Source organism: Betta splendens, chromosome 9, assembly GCF_900634795.4.
Source record: "Betta splendens chromosome 9, fBetSpl5.4, whole genome shotgun sequence".
In the NCBI taxonomy this organism is placed as follows: Eukaryota; Metazoa; Chordata; class Actinopteri; order Anabantiformes; family Osphronemidae; genus Betta; species Betta splendens.
The window spans coordinates 1596976-1611398 of record NC_040889.2 but is presented as its reverse complement, the minus strand read 5'-3'; the positions used below and the strand labels follow the sequence as shown (position 1 = coordinate 1611398).

The 14423-nt window shown below is 41.4% G+C and overlaps 2 protein-coding genes across 10 annotated transcripts in view; both read right to left on the bottom strand.

Annotated features, from left to right (window-relative positions):
* The window catches only part of LOC114861407 (DENN domain-containing protein 5B-like), a 53712-nt gene extending 51980 nt beyond the window's left edge, over positions 1–1732 (bottom strand). For 5 of the 7 annotated variants that reach the window (XM_029160559.3, XM_055511421.1, XM_029160561.3 and 2 more), the window contains exon 1: positions 1384–1731. In XM_029160559.3, the coding sequence (XP_029016392.1) occupies positions 1384–1492 (109 nt within the window). In that variant the 5' untranslated portion in view covers positions 1493–1731. Of the gene's footprint in view, positions 1–1383 lie in introns of all 7 variants that reach the window. The other 2 variants (XM_055511419.1, XM_055511420.1) reach the window with 1 other exon arrangement.
* Positions 1733–2020: 288 nt separating this feature from the next.
* LOC114862635 (uncharacterized) lies at positions 2021–10765 on the bottom strand. Of its 3 annotated transcripts, none has more exons than XM_029163171.3 (5): positions 10533–10765; positions 7441–8129; positions 4579–7143; positions 4412–4477; positions 2021–4266 (listed from the first exon to the last, which is right to left on the bottom strand). In XM_029163171.3, the coding sequence occupies exons 2-5, from the start codon at positions 7904–7906 to the stop codon at positions 4238–4240; spliced, it is 3126 nt and encodes a 1041-aa protein (XP_029019004.1). In that variant the 5' UTR covers positions 7907–8129; positions 10533–10765; the 3' UTR covers positions 2021–4237. The 3 variants fall into 3 exon arrangements, with proteins under 3 accessions (XP_029019004.1, XP_040928302.1, XP_040928303.1); XM_041072368.2 differs by having other exon boundaries at positions 4424–4477; XM_041072369.2 differs by lacking the exon at positions 4412–4477.
* Between the last annotated feature and the right edge of the window lie 3658 nt (positions 10766–14423).

Below are 14423 nucleotides of genomic sequence, written 5' to 3'. Positions count from 1 at the left end.
TCTCTCGATTTAAAAATGGCATGCCTGGCATCCCTGCCCAAATTAGCTCTTGGTTGCTCTTACATTTCAGCTGCACAATGCTGCAGACCACAAATACATTTGGCGTTTAAATGGATTCAGATTCAGATGGACAACTTACAGTGGAAAATAAATAGGCTAATTGGCATTCTGACCTGGAAAAGGCAATTGGCATCCATGTCCAAATGTGTTAACACAAAGGATGCAAATACTGTAAAATTTTGTAGACAGGAGACATACAGAAGACACTAATCCATGATGAAATCCAAGGCAGGTCTACAGGAAGCCTGGCCCTCTGAACAGGACAATGGGCTAGAGGGAAATAAGGTCATGCTGCCACACAAAGAGCAGGGAGAAGGACAATCACCGCCTAAAATAAGTAAAGGCATAATATATGATTTAGAAGGCTGCAAGAATTGTGGCTGCCACCAACTCAGGCTGCAAGATGATCTGGGGGTGATGAGATAAAGTTTATTTAGTGCTTAAGTCAACATAATGACATAAATTATGGCAGTATTAACCTTAACAAGATGATGAATCTTCATGGCGGGAAACAACAAGCAGGCCTGATCTAACCTGGTTAGGGACTCCTCCCCGCTCTAGTTTATTTTAGACAAGGTTTCAGTCAAAAACACCAGTTCACAGAATGTCAAGCTGACTCACACTAATGTCATTTTGCAAAGCTTCTTTTCACCAGTCTCTTCATACTACACAGAGTAGCTCATCTGCATCATTAGAAGACAAACAATGATCATCCGAATACTGCCTCTTCTATAGCAGTAGTAGGAATATCTTTGTAGCTCTGGATGCCAGCAAACCTAGTTTACCTGTGTTTACAACCCACACACACTAACAAAAGCTCTCCAGGTTGCATTTAATTTATTTATCGTCTTTATCATAGAGCAATCACAGATCACTTTACACAGAAACACTTCCCCACAGAGACTGAAATCTTTTTCTCTAATTAAGTAATTTTTTTGATAGAGCAAAGGCGATCTCATATTGTTGCGATAAATTAAAAGAGACTTTTCGTCCATAGAATCATAGAAGCAGATCAGAGCACAGGAAGCCAAAATCAGATTGAAACAAGCTGATAAGGCAAAGCTTATTAACGCGTCAACCCAGCTTGGTGGACAGCGGTGCCCCTCGCCACTCCACAGCTGTCAACAAATCGTGCCTGTTGACGGTGTCGTTTAAATGGCATGGTCGTACATTAAAATTCAATACTGTATCATCCATGATTAGCTAATATGTTGAATTAGCATGGAGGTGGTGGTTACTCCTGGTGAACTGGGGGTTTGTTTATGTGTGACTTATTGACATAAACAATTTAAAAACAATACAAAAACAATGATGAGATCCTACCTGCTAATTCGTCCGGCTCAAGCCCAGTTTCTGTGTCAATCCCACAAATAACAAAGTAGTGGGCAAAGCGACAAGGCGCGGAGCGGGACACCGCGGATCTCCCACTCATCCTGGCGTCGGTGTGCAGCGCGTTCCGCTCCCACTTAACGTAAGTCCATGCGACACATTTCCGAATACAAAGGGCCAAGTGTTTAGGAAAAAAGCTCGAATCGCACAGATGTGTCTGCTGTGTCAGCCTCCACGTGCAGTATACATATAGCTTTGCAGTTGACGAAGTCGTAGAGTTGTGCCAAGGGAGATTCACGTTACATGGCCGAACGCTCCGAAGCTGATCACCGTAAACTCCGCCCCCCCCGTGAAGCTCGCGATAATCTCACGCGGGATATTCAAATGACACACGGCTCGCACGTTATTCATTATTTCTAACAATGTAACGGTTTTAGACATCTTCATTCTTTTTACTATTTACTCAGCAACAAGGAAAGAATACAACTATTATACATTATAAATTTTTGTTAAATTTTTGCTAATTATTAGTACATTTTTAGCCAGCCATTTAATTATTGGCTTGGAGACGCAGAATATCAAATTACAACTTTCTCTGCTGTTGTAAATTAATAACAACACAGATGCACTATTACATTTATTTAGCAGTTTAATAAATATATAGCAGCATGAACGTGGCAGACAGTAACAGACAATACCAACTGATAAGGAGTTACATACATATGTACATACATATGTGTGTAGGAGTTGTATGTGCATACAAACTAACTTGAATTGTAAATGTATGAGCATAGAAAGTAATTATGTAGACATATGTACATATGTGTATATATATTTATATGTATATATACACACACACACAAACACACATATATAAATTGTTATATCTTCCAGATACAGACCAACCAGCCCGACATAGTGGTGAACAAACGAGAAACAAGAGAACAAGACTGTAGTGATGTGGCAACAACAGGAAGAAGGAGCACTAGAGGCTGTAACTCCCAAGTTGGGAGAGTGATTTTAGCAGATCCCAGAAACAACATCTGAGATCTCTGTTCAGAAGAGTGCATCCTAGGAACAGCTAAGATACCGTGCAGGACCCTCAAGCTCCCAGGCCTCTGGTAGAGGACCCGAGCCCGAGCTTGTAGGAGTGAGACCACTCCAAGGAAGGGGCACTTTCTATCATTAGCACAAGTGGACATAGCAATTTCCCTCAGGAATTAGATTTTTAAATAAATAAAGTTTTTTTTAATCTTGAATCTTTCGCCTGAATGACAGATGGATTACGCTCCAACGCCCCAGTGCCTCATGAATGGAGTTATGAATATGGGAGTGAGTGAGAAGTCATTTGTAAATATAAAGATAAAACAAAAAGCAATCAACCCTATGGGAATTTATTTTATTTTAAGACTATTGACCAATAAACTTGACAAGGAGGATTACATCATGATCAATATTACCATCACTTGTCAGTCACTGAGGCTTTATCATTGACCTACAGATGACCGAAGTGTGTAATGTAGTGTGATGGGTGAACATCTTTTTGTGTATTCAATACCTGTACTTCTGTGTGCTTCAACTGCAGCACAAAGTTAGATGTCTGCTTTCGCCACATGTTCTTGGATTTGTCCTATCCATCATCACATATAAGAGGATGGGTTTTCCCCGCTACCACAACTCGTAGGGACATTATCTGTAAATGGCTGTTGGAGCTCATGCCTCAGGGCACAGATCTGCCACATCATTTAGGTTCTACTTGGTTTGCTCTAGAGGACAGTAACCCTGACATTATTACAAACCTGGAATAATCTCTTCCCCTCCATGATGAGGCATTCAAAAACCTCAAACGTCCAGAATGTGATGAATATTCTCCACCACACAAGGGTGTTTTAATGTATGCAGGACAATTCTCATTAGTTTTGTGACAATAAGTACAACAATTTAAGAGTACACTAATCGGTACCAATAGAAATAGAAATGATCATTTAAAGCACTAGTAGTAGTCTGTAAGTCAACCCCCATTAAAAAATCAGTAAAGCTTTCCTTCAACCTGTGTTTACTGGTCCGAATAGCTAATCAGTACTCCAGAAATATAAACAATCTGATCAAATCAGTGGTTAATACATTTAGGAAAAAGCTTCTGCAGGACACCCAGTTTACGTACAATAAAAAAGAAACAAACATTAACATGTTCATAAAGCAACCATTCCATAATTACGACTTTATTGGTGAGATAATCTGAATAAATGACTGAATATTCCAGTATCACTCTGTATGTTTGACATTCAACCAAACTTTTATTAAAATGGACAAAACTTTCTTGCTAATAATAATAATAATAATAATAGCTAATCTAAAATGTTTAATGAAATACATATACACACAAACATACATATATATATATTTTTTTTTTTACAGGTCAAATGTTTTGTACATGTTCAGTACAGGCCTGCTGCCTAAATCTGTACAACGTCTCCATCTAGTGGTAAAAAAAACAGCAAATCATTCAAATTACAGCTTATCATACTGTGGTATTAGAAAACTGTTTCAAAATGAGGAGAAAAAATAAAAACAGGTTTTTAGAAAAAAAAAAAACTAACAGTTAACTAAATTACACAATTTACACATATTGAGGTAGATGTTACAAAAAAACATGTGAATATACAAAAAACTATTAAAATACAGTGTATTCTATTTTATGACAAGAAAAAAATACTGGGAAGACAGTAATTGTATAGAAACACTGAGAAAATGACAGACAATCTGCTAGGTGAAAACTGCTGATCCAACACTCAATGATCTGTCTGGCAGGCACTTGTAGACACCCATCCTCGATGGGGACTCGGGATCACAGACTTTTCCTTTTCCAGCCGGAAGCTGTTATAGAAAAAAAGGGAAGACAGATAGAGATAATAGTTTTAAACTTTTTCTTAAACACCTGGTAAAACTTCAGCCAGTCCAGTAGTCTACCAAAGAAAAAAAGCTATACATTAAAGACATGGAGCAAACTGTAAATCAACACCTGCAGTATCACCTTTCACTGGCTTTTGCTCCTCTGCCCACTTGTAATGTTTGCTCACGATGTTGCCTATGGTAAGAACCAGGGTTAAAAACAGATTGCTTCAGATTTAATAAGAATTTATTAAAAATGTCAGAAATACATCAGACTCAAAAACAAATAAAACACACTTGGCCCACTTGACATGGTCCGATTTATGTCCTTTGTCCTTTGTATGGCTTCCTGCTTGGTCCTTTTCATCAGGGGGGTGGCAAATTTGTTGACGTGTTGATGTCTCGATGCCGTCGGTCTGCTTTGATGACTAGGTCCTGGCCTTGCGTGGCCACTTGAATCACAGCTTTTGTTTCTTAATGGTTTATCTGCCCCTGGACTAGGTCTTCTATCCAACTTTGTTGGGACAAAGCTATCATGCCATTCAGTCCTTAACCGTTTCTTTGCAAAGGATTGTGTGTTTGTAGAGGACACCAAGTCTTTTGAGAGTGTTTTAGGAAGTTCTAGTGTTGAAGCGCTGCTATACGAGTGAGAACGCTTCAATTTGGAAGAAGACAAGTGATGTGTTGCTACTGATGTGCTTGGCTTAGATTTAGGAACGCTAGAGAGGGCAGACACTGTAACAGAGGCAGATCTTTGTCTGACTTGAGGAAATTGTTCACTTGTCGTAGTAGAGGTGCTGATGGAAAGAGACAGCCGTTCTTGGTTAGACATCTGTCTAGAGGCCAGTTTAGGTTTTGTCACGCTGGCCAAAGGTTTATTTGCGGTGCGGTTATTGTCAGGTCCAGATGCAGATTTAGTTTTTGTGTGGCTCTTTCGTTCCTCTTCACCTAGCCTGTTTTTAGGTTCCTTCGAAAGTTTCAAGTGACTTCCAGGTGGGGAAGACCCCACAACAAAAAGACGACCAATCACAGGCTCATCGGGGCGTGCCTTCTTGCTCACAGACTGGGGAAGCCTGTCTGAGGAGCTTTTAGATGTCTTTTTTTTAGGCCTTTCACTGTCAGTATGGTGATTTGCCATTTTAGTGGAAAGTTTGTTTTGCACACTAAATGAAGTACTACCACCACCACCTGATACTAATGAGACAGTTCTCTCTACAGATGGCTTCTTTTTGCATATACTGTCCTTTTTAACCACTTTTGCCATTCTTGGTCTGCTGGTCCCTTGTTTATTATGCTCCCTATCTTCAGTCAGCTGGCCATTTCCTGATCCAGAGGAGTCCGAATCAGAGTCGATGTTTATAATATCTTGTTGCGCTGAAACATTTATTCTATTTGTGCCCTGTTTAAGCTGCTTAACAATAAAGTTGGATTCAAATGGCAAACTACTTTCGTGACATGGAGCAGCCCCATCCTCTGAGCTTAGGAACAATGCTGTCTTTTTCATTTGATCACTTTCATCATCAGTATCTGAATTGAGAACTATTACATCATTTGCTTCTGAAGCCTTTGGCCCTGATCCTTTTCTGGAATCCAGCACTTCTTTACACTTATGTCTCCTGGTTCTACCCTTGTGTTCAGACAAAAAATGATCTGATGGTGCAGGTTCAGAAATTTCCTTCAGCAATCGTCTGTCCACTGTCAAACGGTTTCGCTCAGTTGCAGATGAGTAATCACAACTATCATCAGTTTCACAGCTGTCTTCGGACTCCGATTCAATCATTTTATTGTCCTGAGCATTATATAGTGTGGTATTAGGGTGCAGTTCATCTGGAGGTGTGCTTTTACAGAAACCAAGCTGTTTACTTTTAGCCTTTACAAAGCTGTCAAACGTATCAAACACTTCTATCTGGGAAGGCACAACAGCTAGTGCCGGGTCTGAATCTGGCTGATATTGTGCAAGTCTTGTGGCATTCCATCTTCCTGCGCCTGAAGCTTTTTCAGGATGTAACACAATCAATTCCACATCCTCCTGTTCTTCATCAGGATTTTCAGGTTCAAAATCTATGTCTTCCACACTCACAGGGATGACTAGCCACTCATCTTCATCACCCTCGTCATCCCCCTTTTCAGGACCATCATTTTCCAAGTTAAATATCTCATGGTTTGTGGGTATAGGTGATCTGGTTTCTACAGCTATATTTTTGATCTGTGGCTCTTCATCTTCACTTATATCTTCATACACTGGGACTTGGACACATGGCTGGTTTGTTACCTGGTGGGACACGCCTTGATCATTTGTAATGTCTTCATATTTTAGACCTGTCACAGAAGGTGCTTTCTGATCAGGAAATTCAACAAAATGTGCATTCCTCCCCATATTTATCTTTGACAGAGTTGTGACATCCTCACAAACTATTTCGAAATGTTGTGGCTGCTCAGTGGATTGTCCTACTTCTCCATTTGCATCTTCTCCATTGAGTGTTTTAGGTTTCAATGTATTGTGTTCAAATACCACTGATATTGAATGGGTTTGACCCACTGGGGTATTAGTCACACATTTCAAACTGTCCAGTTGTACATCCTCAGACGTTTCTGGGCCCGTTTCTTCTTTCTCTTGGTTATTTGTGGATTTTTGAGTCCAAGAAAAACCAGGCATTTTGTCTGTGTTATCCAAACTCTTGTTTAGCGTTAACCAAGAAGAGCTGTATTTTTTTGCTGAGCTGCAGGTGACTAAGCTTTTACTGACACTCTTGTCAGATGAGCAGTCGGGGCTCATTTCAGCCACTGCTGTCAGAACCACTGGAATGGCATCTTCAGTCTTTGTGCATGCAGCAGCAACATTCCTCATAATCTGTGGATATTCTGTGGATGTAAAAAGACGAACGTTATCTAAATCCTTATTCCAATACTGTTGCAGAATGACTTCAGAAAAGTTGTCCACGTTTGCCACAATCTCTGCATTCTCCAAACTAGCAATTAGCTCCTTCAGTGCAGTTAATGAATAGTGAAGAGTGACAATGCCCTTCTGTACGCCAGCAGCATTTGGAAGAACATCCATGTCTTTTCTCACAGACATATCATTACCTATACATGTATTCTCCATAAGAAATTCATTTTTAGGAGCATGCTGCGAGTGTTTCAAAACAGACCTAGAAGTACCTGTTGAATGTGTATCTGATGTAACTGTAGCACAATCCCTTGTCACTGTAGGCTTGAACGTTAACACAGCATTTGACTTGCTGCTAGTTGAACAGTTGTCAAGTATTTGCCCTCCTGTGGCAGTGTGCCTCTCAGTCAACACATTATGACCTTGCCTCTGGACATTTTCTTCATTAGAAAAAGAGGATGCGGGGAGATTGATGGCATTGCTGGATTCTGGTATGTTGCAGTCAGCGTTCTCTCCGATTTGCGAGTCCTCATTTAAGAGCGTGGCACCATAGTCTCCTTTTTGCTGAGTTGAAGGATTTCTAAAAGGTGCAAGCCTTTTTTCAATAAAATCCAATATTTGCTCATCTGTAGGAGGTGCTTTGGGCAAGTGAGCACTGAGAAAGTCAGACAAAACCTGGAACTGAGGGCACATGACAGCAGTTCCCTCTTTATGATCCAGAATATGATGGTTACTCATGGTAAAAATGAGAAGAATGCCTGTGCGCTGGTGCTGATGTTCGCCTCCCTTGATCTGGACAATGAGCACCCTCCACTCCTCTTCTTGCTATCTTATGATTGTTGCTTCTGCATGGAGCACAAAATTACAGGGCAGATTTCTCGATTGGCTGTGTGGCTGTCCAGATTGCGTCGCATGGAGTGCAATCTTTTAAATCTTGCCATCCGCTGCACGATTCTTGGGTCTAGGAAACAAAACAAAAGCTTGTCAGCAGTCCTGCTACCTCATGTTGTCCCTTTTCTCCATATGAGTGCAGACCAGTTGGACACACATATACAGTACACCACACACATACCAGTACCCTTACATTAGACTCGGATAATGCTGCTTTCTTGGTCACACAGAAAATCAAGAACCATGGTCAGTGTTTTGAACCTGACTGACTGACACACCATATGGATAAAGACGATGCTCTGTCCCCACTGCTGTTCTGCATAGGCCTGAACCTCCTTAGCCAGATCACCAACAATACTGGTTACTCGTACCAACTACAGAATAGCACAACCATAAGGCACCTGTTCTACATTGATGACATCATGCTGTATGGCAAGCACGAACGAGATATCAACTTGCTGATACATACCACTAGGGCTGCAACTAACGATTATTTTAAAAATGGATTAATCTGTTTATTATCTTTTGATTAATCAATAATCACAAAATTAAAAAAAGATTTAATGTGTTCCTTATATGCTTATTTATCCCTCAAGTTTTGAAAAGACTGTTTAGATCGTGTACAGACAACAAAACATTGTCAAGGCATCGGCGAGGACCGCCAACCCGCTTTACTCTGCTTCGAACATCTGCCATAACTAAAGAGCAACCAGTGAGGCATTCAGAAGTCGGTCACCAGTTAAACTGGAAACGAGTTTAACTTGAACACCAGTGTTTGATTCTTACGTTTTCCTGTGTCGCTGTAGTAGTTACAAACCACGAATTGAACTTTGTATGACTAGCAGGTTAACATTATCTTTGTTTCATATTTTTTGCTTATAAGAAATTAGGACGCAGCCTTTCTCCTGCTGCAGCTTGGTGTGTTTTTTATCTCCCACTTCGCCAGTGGCTGCATTATTTTGCTATCGCGCTGCGATGTAAAATGAGCAGCCTGACCAACCGATAAAGGCAAATCATTATCGATAAATTTCCGTCATCGATTACCATTTATTTGTTGTTGCAGCCCTACACTCTAGCCAACCTTCCTCAAACTATAGAAGCTACCTGGATACATGGCGAAATGTTGACCCTGAAAACAAGGTATCCAGTTGACCTGACTCAACTTTCTGCCAGAATTAATGTTAAATGAAAAAAAGGTCCGTCAGACAATAATGGATTAGTTAAATGCACCAGTAACCTAGAAACTTTTAGTAAGCAGTGTCCAAGGAAATTATATTTAAAATGCAAAGTTACTGGACATTTGCACTAAGCAGTTATAGCCTCCACTACCGCCTTAGATGACATTACCAGCAGTAATTGTTACATGGGAAAATCCAGTTTAAGTGTTATCCATTTAATTAGCTTAACGATAAACATGTCTGGCCAAAAAGAAAAACAACCTAGCAACAGGTCAAAGTCTAGTAAAATAATGTTTTAATTCTTAGTGATGCAATTGTCTATACTAAATGTACAAATGTAAATACATGTCTCACATACTTTCTTATCATCATCACACTACGGTTAACAGCCAAAAACAACCGCTTTCATCAGGTGATAATTTGGTTTTTAATGCCGCGACTTGGGCTTCCGCAGCGCAAAGCACTAATCACTGCGCCAAATGGCCGGGGTCCAGAATTAGGCCTTTTCCTGAGAAGATTTAAGAGGTGGGCAAAAATTTGCTCACTTATAGTAAACGACAAGTGCGCGAATGCGTGCACAGCACAATGTGCCAGAGTGCATTCAACATTTTTATACATTTTTCCTCTTTCCACCGTCTTCCGTGACGTCGCCACAGGCGCCTCCGTGCGCACTCGCCCGAGGCCATGGCGAGAGCGCACGGAGGCGCGGACGGCTCCACAAACGACGATTGCACGAGGGCTTCTGTAGAAAACGTGATGTGTGCAATACTCGTTAAAAATACTGTTTGCAAGTGAGTGACCTGACTTGCAAATAGGCAGGAGAGACCTCGGCGATTGTTTTTTAGAAACTCCAAAAGGCGTGGCTTCACCACGACCACTGGAAACGTGTAGCGGGTAGTGCTTCCAGATTCGGGCTAAAACTGAAATACGCCGCTGCAATCGTTTAAATACCGAGCTGTGCTCCTCGAGGCGAAGCGCGCTCCCACGTACTGCAACCGATTTTTGGCAGTCACTTTTTGGCACGACACATATCCGATCGCAGTATTAGAAACAACGCGCCGAACTTCTATTCAAACGTGAGTGCGACGCTGCAGGCGCAGATAGCTAACAGTCCATTAACCGCACGGAGAAGCGTGGGCCTAGCATTAGCGAAGCATGTCGCCATAAACAAAGCTAACCTGCCTTTTACTTAGATAGATCTGTGTTTGGTGCAGGGAGAATTAAAACGTTCACCGTTAAAAACAGTGTAAACGTCTCCGTCGGCACCCACTCTAAAAACTAGCATTGTTACTTACCGTCACTACACATTCCTCTTCGCTTAGCGCATCTGCATGGTTAGATGTTCTCCCTTTTCTACCCAATGAGACTTTACAGCAAAAGCATATGGAGGGAATCCCATCCGAGTGGTTGTAATCCGCAAGTGTTTGTATCCAAGAGGGAAAAAGGTCAGTGGAACACGCCTAACGGAAATGTAATGGCGTTCTTCTGCAGTCCACAGAATCTATTCAACTGAAGACTCAGCAGCTCAGGCTGATTGGGTTTATAGCCAGAAGACCCTGAGCTCTGATTGGTGGATACAAGCAATGGGCGTGTTACACAGCGTATTCTTGTCAGTTTTACAGCAAGAAGAATTATCAACTTTCATCCACTACTTTCTACTTTGTGGAACATGTACATTTGCACACATTACATATGACTGTAGTACGTATGTAATACAAGTATGTTATGTATTATGTGAGTTGTTTCCAGGTCGTGTGTAGTTTTCACAGCGATGTGAGACATGTTTAAGGCCCTTGTCAATCTGTTAACATATACTTACTAAGTAAATTGACGTAAGTGGCATGATGCAATAGAATGAAAAACATAGGAACCCAGATTTTTAGAGAAACTGTGACAATGCACTGTTGGATGGATGGATGGATGGATGGATGGATGGATGGATGGATGGATGGATGGATGGATGGATGGATGGTTGGATGGATGGATGGATGGATGGATGGATGGATGGATGGATGGATGGATGGATGGATGGATGGATGGATGGATGGATGGATGGATCTCACACCAGGGAAATTCTGGAATGCTGGAACAGACAGCAAAGAAATTGCATTGAAAATGTAGGATTATAAAAAAAAAAACGAGCATAAAAATAGTTGTAGTAGTAGTAGTAGTAATAATAACAACAACTATAATAATAATAATTAAACACTGCAGATTTCAGCTGGTCAGATCTCTACATTGTACAATCTAACAGTGGTGGGGATGAAGGACCTGCAGTACTGCTCCTTCCTCCATTGTAGGTGGATCAGTCTCCACTGAAGGAGCTGCTCAGAGCTCCCACAGTTGTAGTGGAATTTGGTCTATCCTTTTTGTTATAGTATCGTATATAATAACATCACATTTAATGTTTAATGTCTGTTGGTTGTAACTGGGGTAAAGAGCTTGTTTTGTCTGTAAGTTGGAGTATGGGAAGAGAACATCTGCTCATGTCAGGTTGACCCGACCTCGGTTGGTGAGTGTTTAACAGCTAGACTCTGTTTATGCCTTATTGCAACATAGGCTGATAGCCGTGGTGAATGTATAAAACAAGAGACCCACAGTGGCTTAGTTTCAGAGTATATGCTGCTGCCCCTTCAACCTCTCACAAGAATCCCTCTTGCAAGCAGGACTCATTTACAGTAGGTGGTGGTTAATATTGATGGGTTCATCGCCCTGTGCTTTGACAGAGACCGAGTGGGGACCAGGAATAATCGAAAAGGAGGGGTGGCGGTCAAAGAGTGTATTTGCAGCCCTGACATTGAACTGCTGGCTGTGGGCCTCCATCTTTATTATTTACCCAGAGAGTTTCCACACATTGTACTCATCGCTGTTTACTATGCCATAGTTTACAACCCACCCCCACCCCTTCCACAAACACTGCCGCAGCACGTGATATCGTACAGACAGTTGTCTCCAACCTGCAGTCAAGACATCCTGACGCTTTCTTTATGATTGTTGTGGAAAAAAATTACTACGAGGGCTTCTGACGACTCAATAAAGAGAAGAATCCAAAAAGTTGTCTTTGTCAATTTTATTTCTGCATACAGTATGCGTAAAACAAACATCTAAGGAAGAAATCAATAAGTAAAGCAGAGAATGGCACCTGGGTGGAGAGGACAAGTTGATGCTCACGCAAGGTGCACACCAAAAGATCTCTCCCCCTCCTTCTCCTGTCCCGAGTATTTAACATTAGCTCATCTTCAGGAAACAGAAAAAAACGTCCATCAAGATTTTCGAGATGTTTGACATTTCGTTTTGCTAAGTCTGCATAAGTGAAGAGGGAAAAAGGACCTTTGTTGGTGCAGTTGGCGTTCACCAACATTCAAGGGGCATCTTGTTCCTCATCCTTAAGTCAGACACTGCCTCACTGGATGAGATAAAGGGGAACCAGGCCTCCTGCTCAGGTGCACTATCAGCAACCATTTAAATATTTAATTTGACAGCAACAGTGGAGAGGAAAAACTCCCTATCTAACGAGGAAGGAACCTCCAGGTGAACCAGGCTGGATGTGGGCGGGCATCTGCCTCGACCGGTTGGGGTGAGGGGATAGAGAGAGAGAAAAGCACAGCAACAACAACAAGCAACAACAAGCAACAACAAGCAACAACAGAGCACAGGCAGGACGGTTGGACCAGGGACTGGATACAGGCAGGATGGTTGGATCCACAGCTGCCCATCACAGACACCAAACTTTGAGTCCAATGATACCTGTAAGTGAGGAGAGAGTGAGAGAGAGAGAGAGAGAGAGAGAGAGAGAGAAGCACAACAACTGGAGAGAAAGAGACAAGGTTAGTTGAAAATAGAACAATGATGGGAGGTTATTGGACAGAAGAGGTAGAAGGGTAGAAGGAAACAGAGGAGCTCAGTGTATAAATTAAGTCCCCCAGCAGTCTATGTCTATTGCAGCTTAACTAAAAGATGGTTCCTGTGACTAACAATCATTGCCAGTGACCTGAAACATCTCATCTTTATAAAAAAAGAAGGTTTTAAGCCTAATCTTAAAGGTGGAGAGTGTGTCAGCCAGTGCAGAGAAGCTAATGTAGGAGAAATGTGATCTCTCTTTCTAAGTCCTGTCAGAACTCTGGCTGCAGCTTTTTGAATAAGCTGTAGGCTTTTTAAGAAGCTGTTAGGACATCCTATGAGTAAGCAGTTACAGTGGAAGTAGGCGGTTCTGGAGATTTGTTTAATGTATGATGTAAAAGAGAGGTCATGGTCAAAGATGACACCAAGGTTCCACACAGTAGAATCTGAAGCAAATGTTATGCCATCCAGGGTGGCTATCTGACTCAACAGTGTCTCTCTGTGATTTTTAGGGCAAACAATAAGAATTTCAGTTTTATCTGAATTTATGTTGGGGATATGCGAGGAGCTCAAATTATAATAATTGGATTTATAGCTTCTGATTGGAGATACCAGTTATGTTTATAATTTAGATTCACAAATCTTGGTTATTAGCTTAAATATATATAACTATATGACAAATGTCTATAGTTTGATAAGTGAAACACTTAACTATTATTGATTTTATAATTATTAATAGAATTAATAATTACTTAATTTTTGGGGCACCACCCTGTTTCCAGGGACCAATAACCAATTTGGAATAGCCAATACAGTCTCAATTGTATTTAAGTTGGTTGAAGGATAAGCTCCGTACCATAGCCGACTCAATTCACCAGTGCTGCAAAACCATATACAAATAATCACAGACAACGACCAATTAAATTATGAGGCTTTATTAAACAATTAATGTTAACTCTGGTATCAACACTATCTTAGATAACTCTGCAACTCACAACTTAATCTTATGGTGTGTTCGTCTGGAAGTACCGTATGTGTATGCGTGTTACCTGAGGTAAAAGGGGTGTGTGTGTGTGTGTGTGTGTGTGTGTGTGTGTGTGTGTGTGTGTGTGTGTGTGTGTGTGTGTAAGAGAGAGAGAGAGAGAGAGAGAGAGAGAAGGAGGAGGGAGAGCGCCCCCCTTTAGGGGCGTGGTGAGGTGGCACAGCTGCGCGCGTGTGCCGGTGAGCTCTTTGAATGGAGCGCGCGTGTCTGGCGCTCACAGGCAAAGAAGCGTGTAAAGGAGTGTGAAGTGGGACTAGCGTGGATAAGGCTTGCGGTCACACAAACACGTGGGTCTATATTCGGT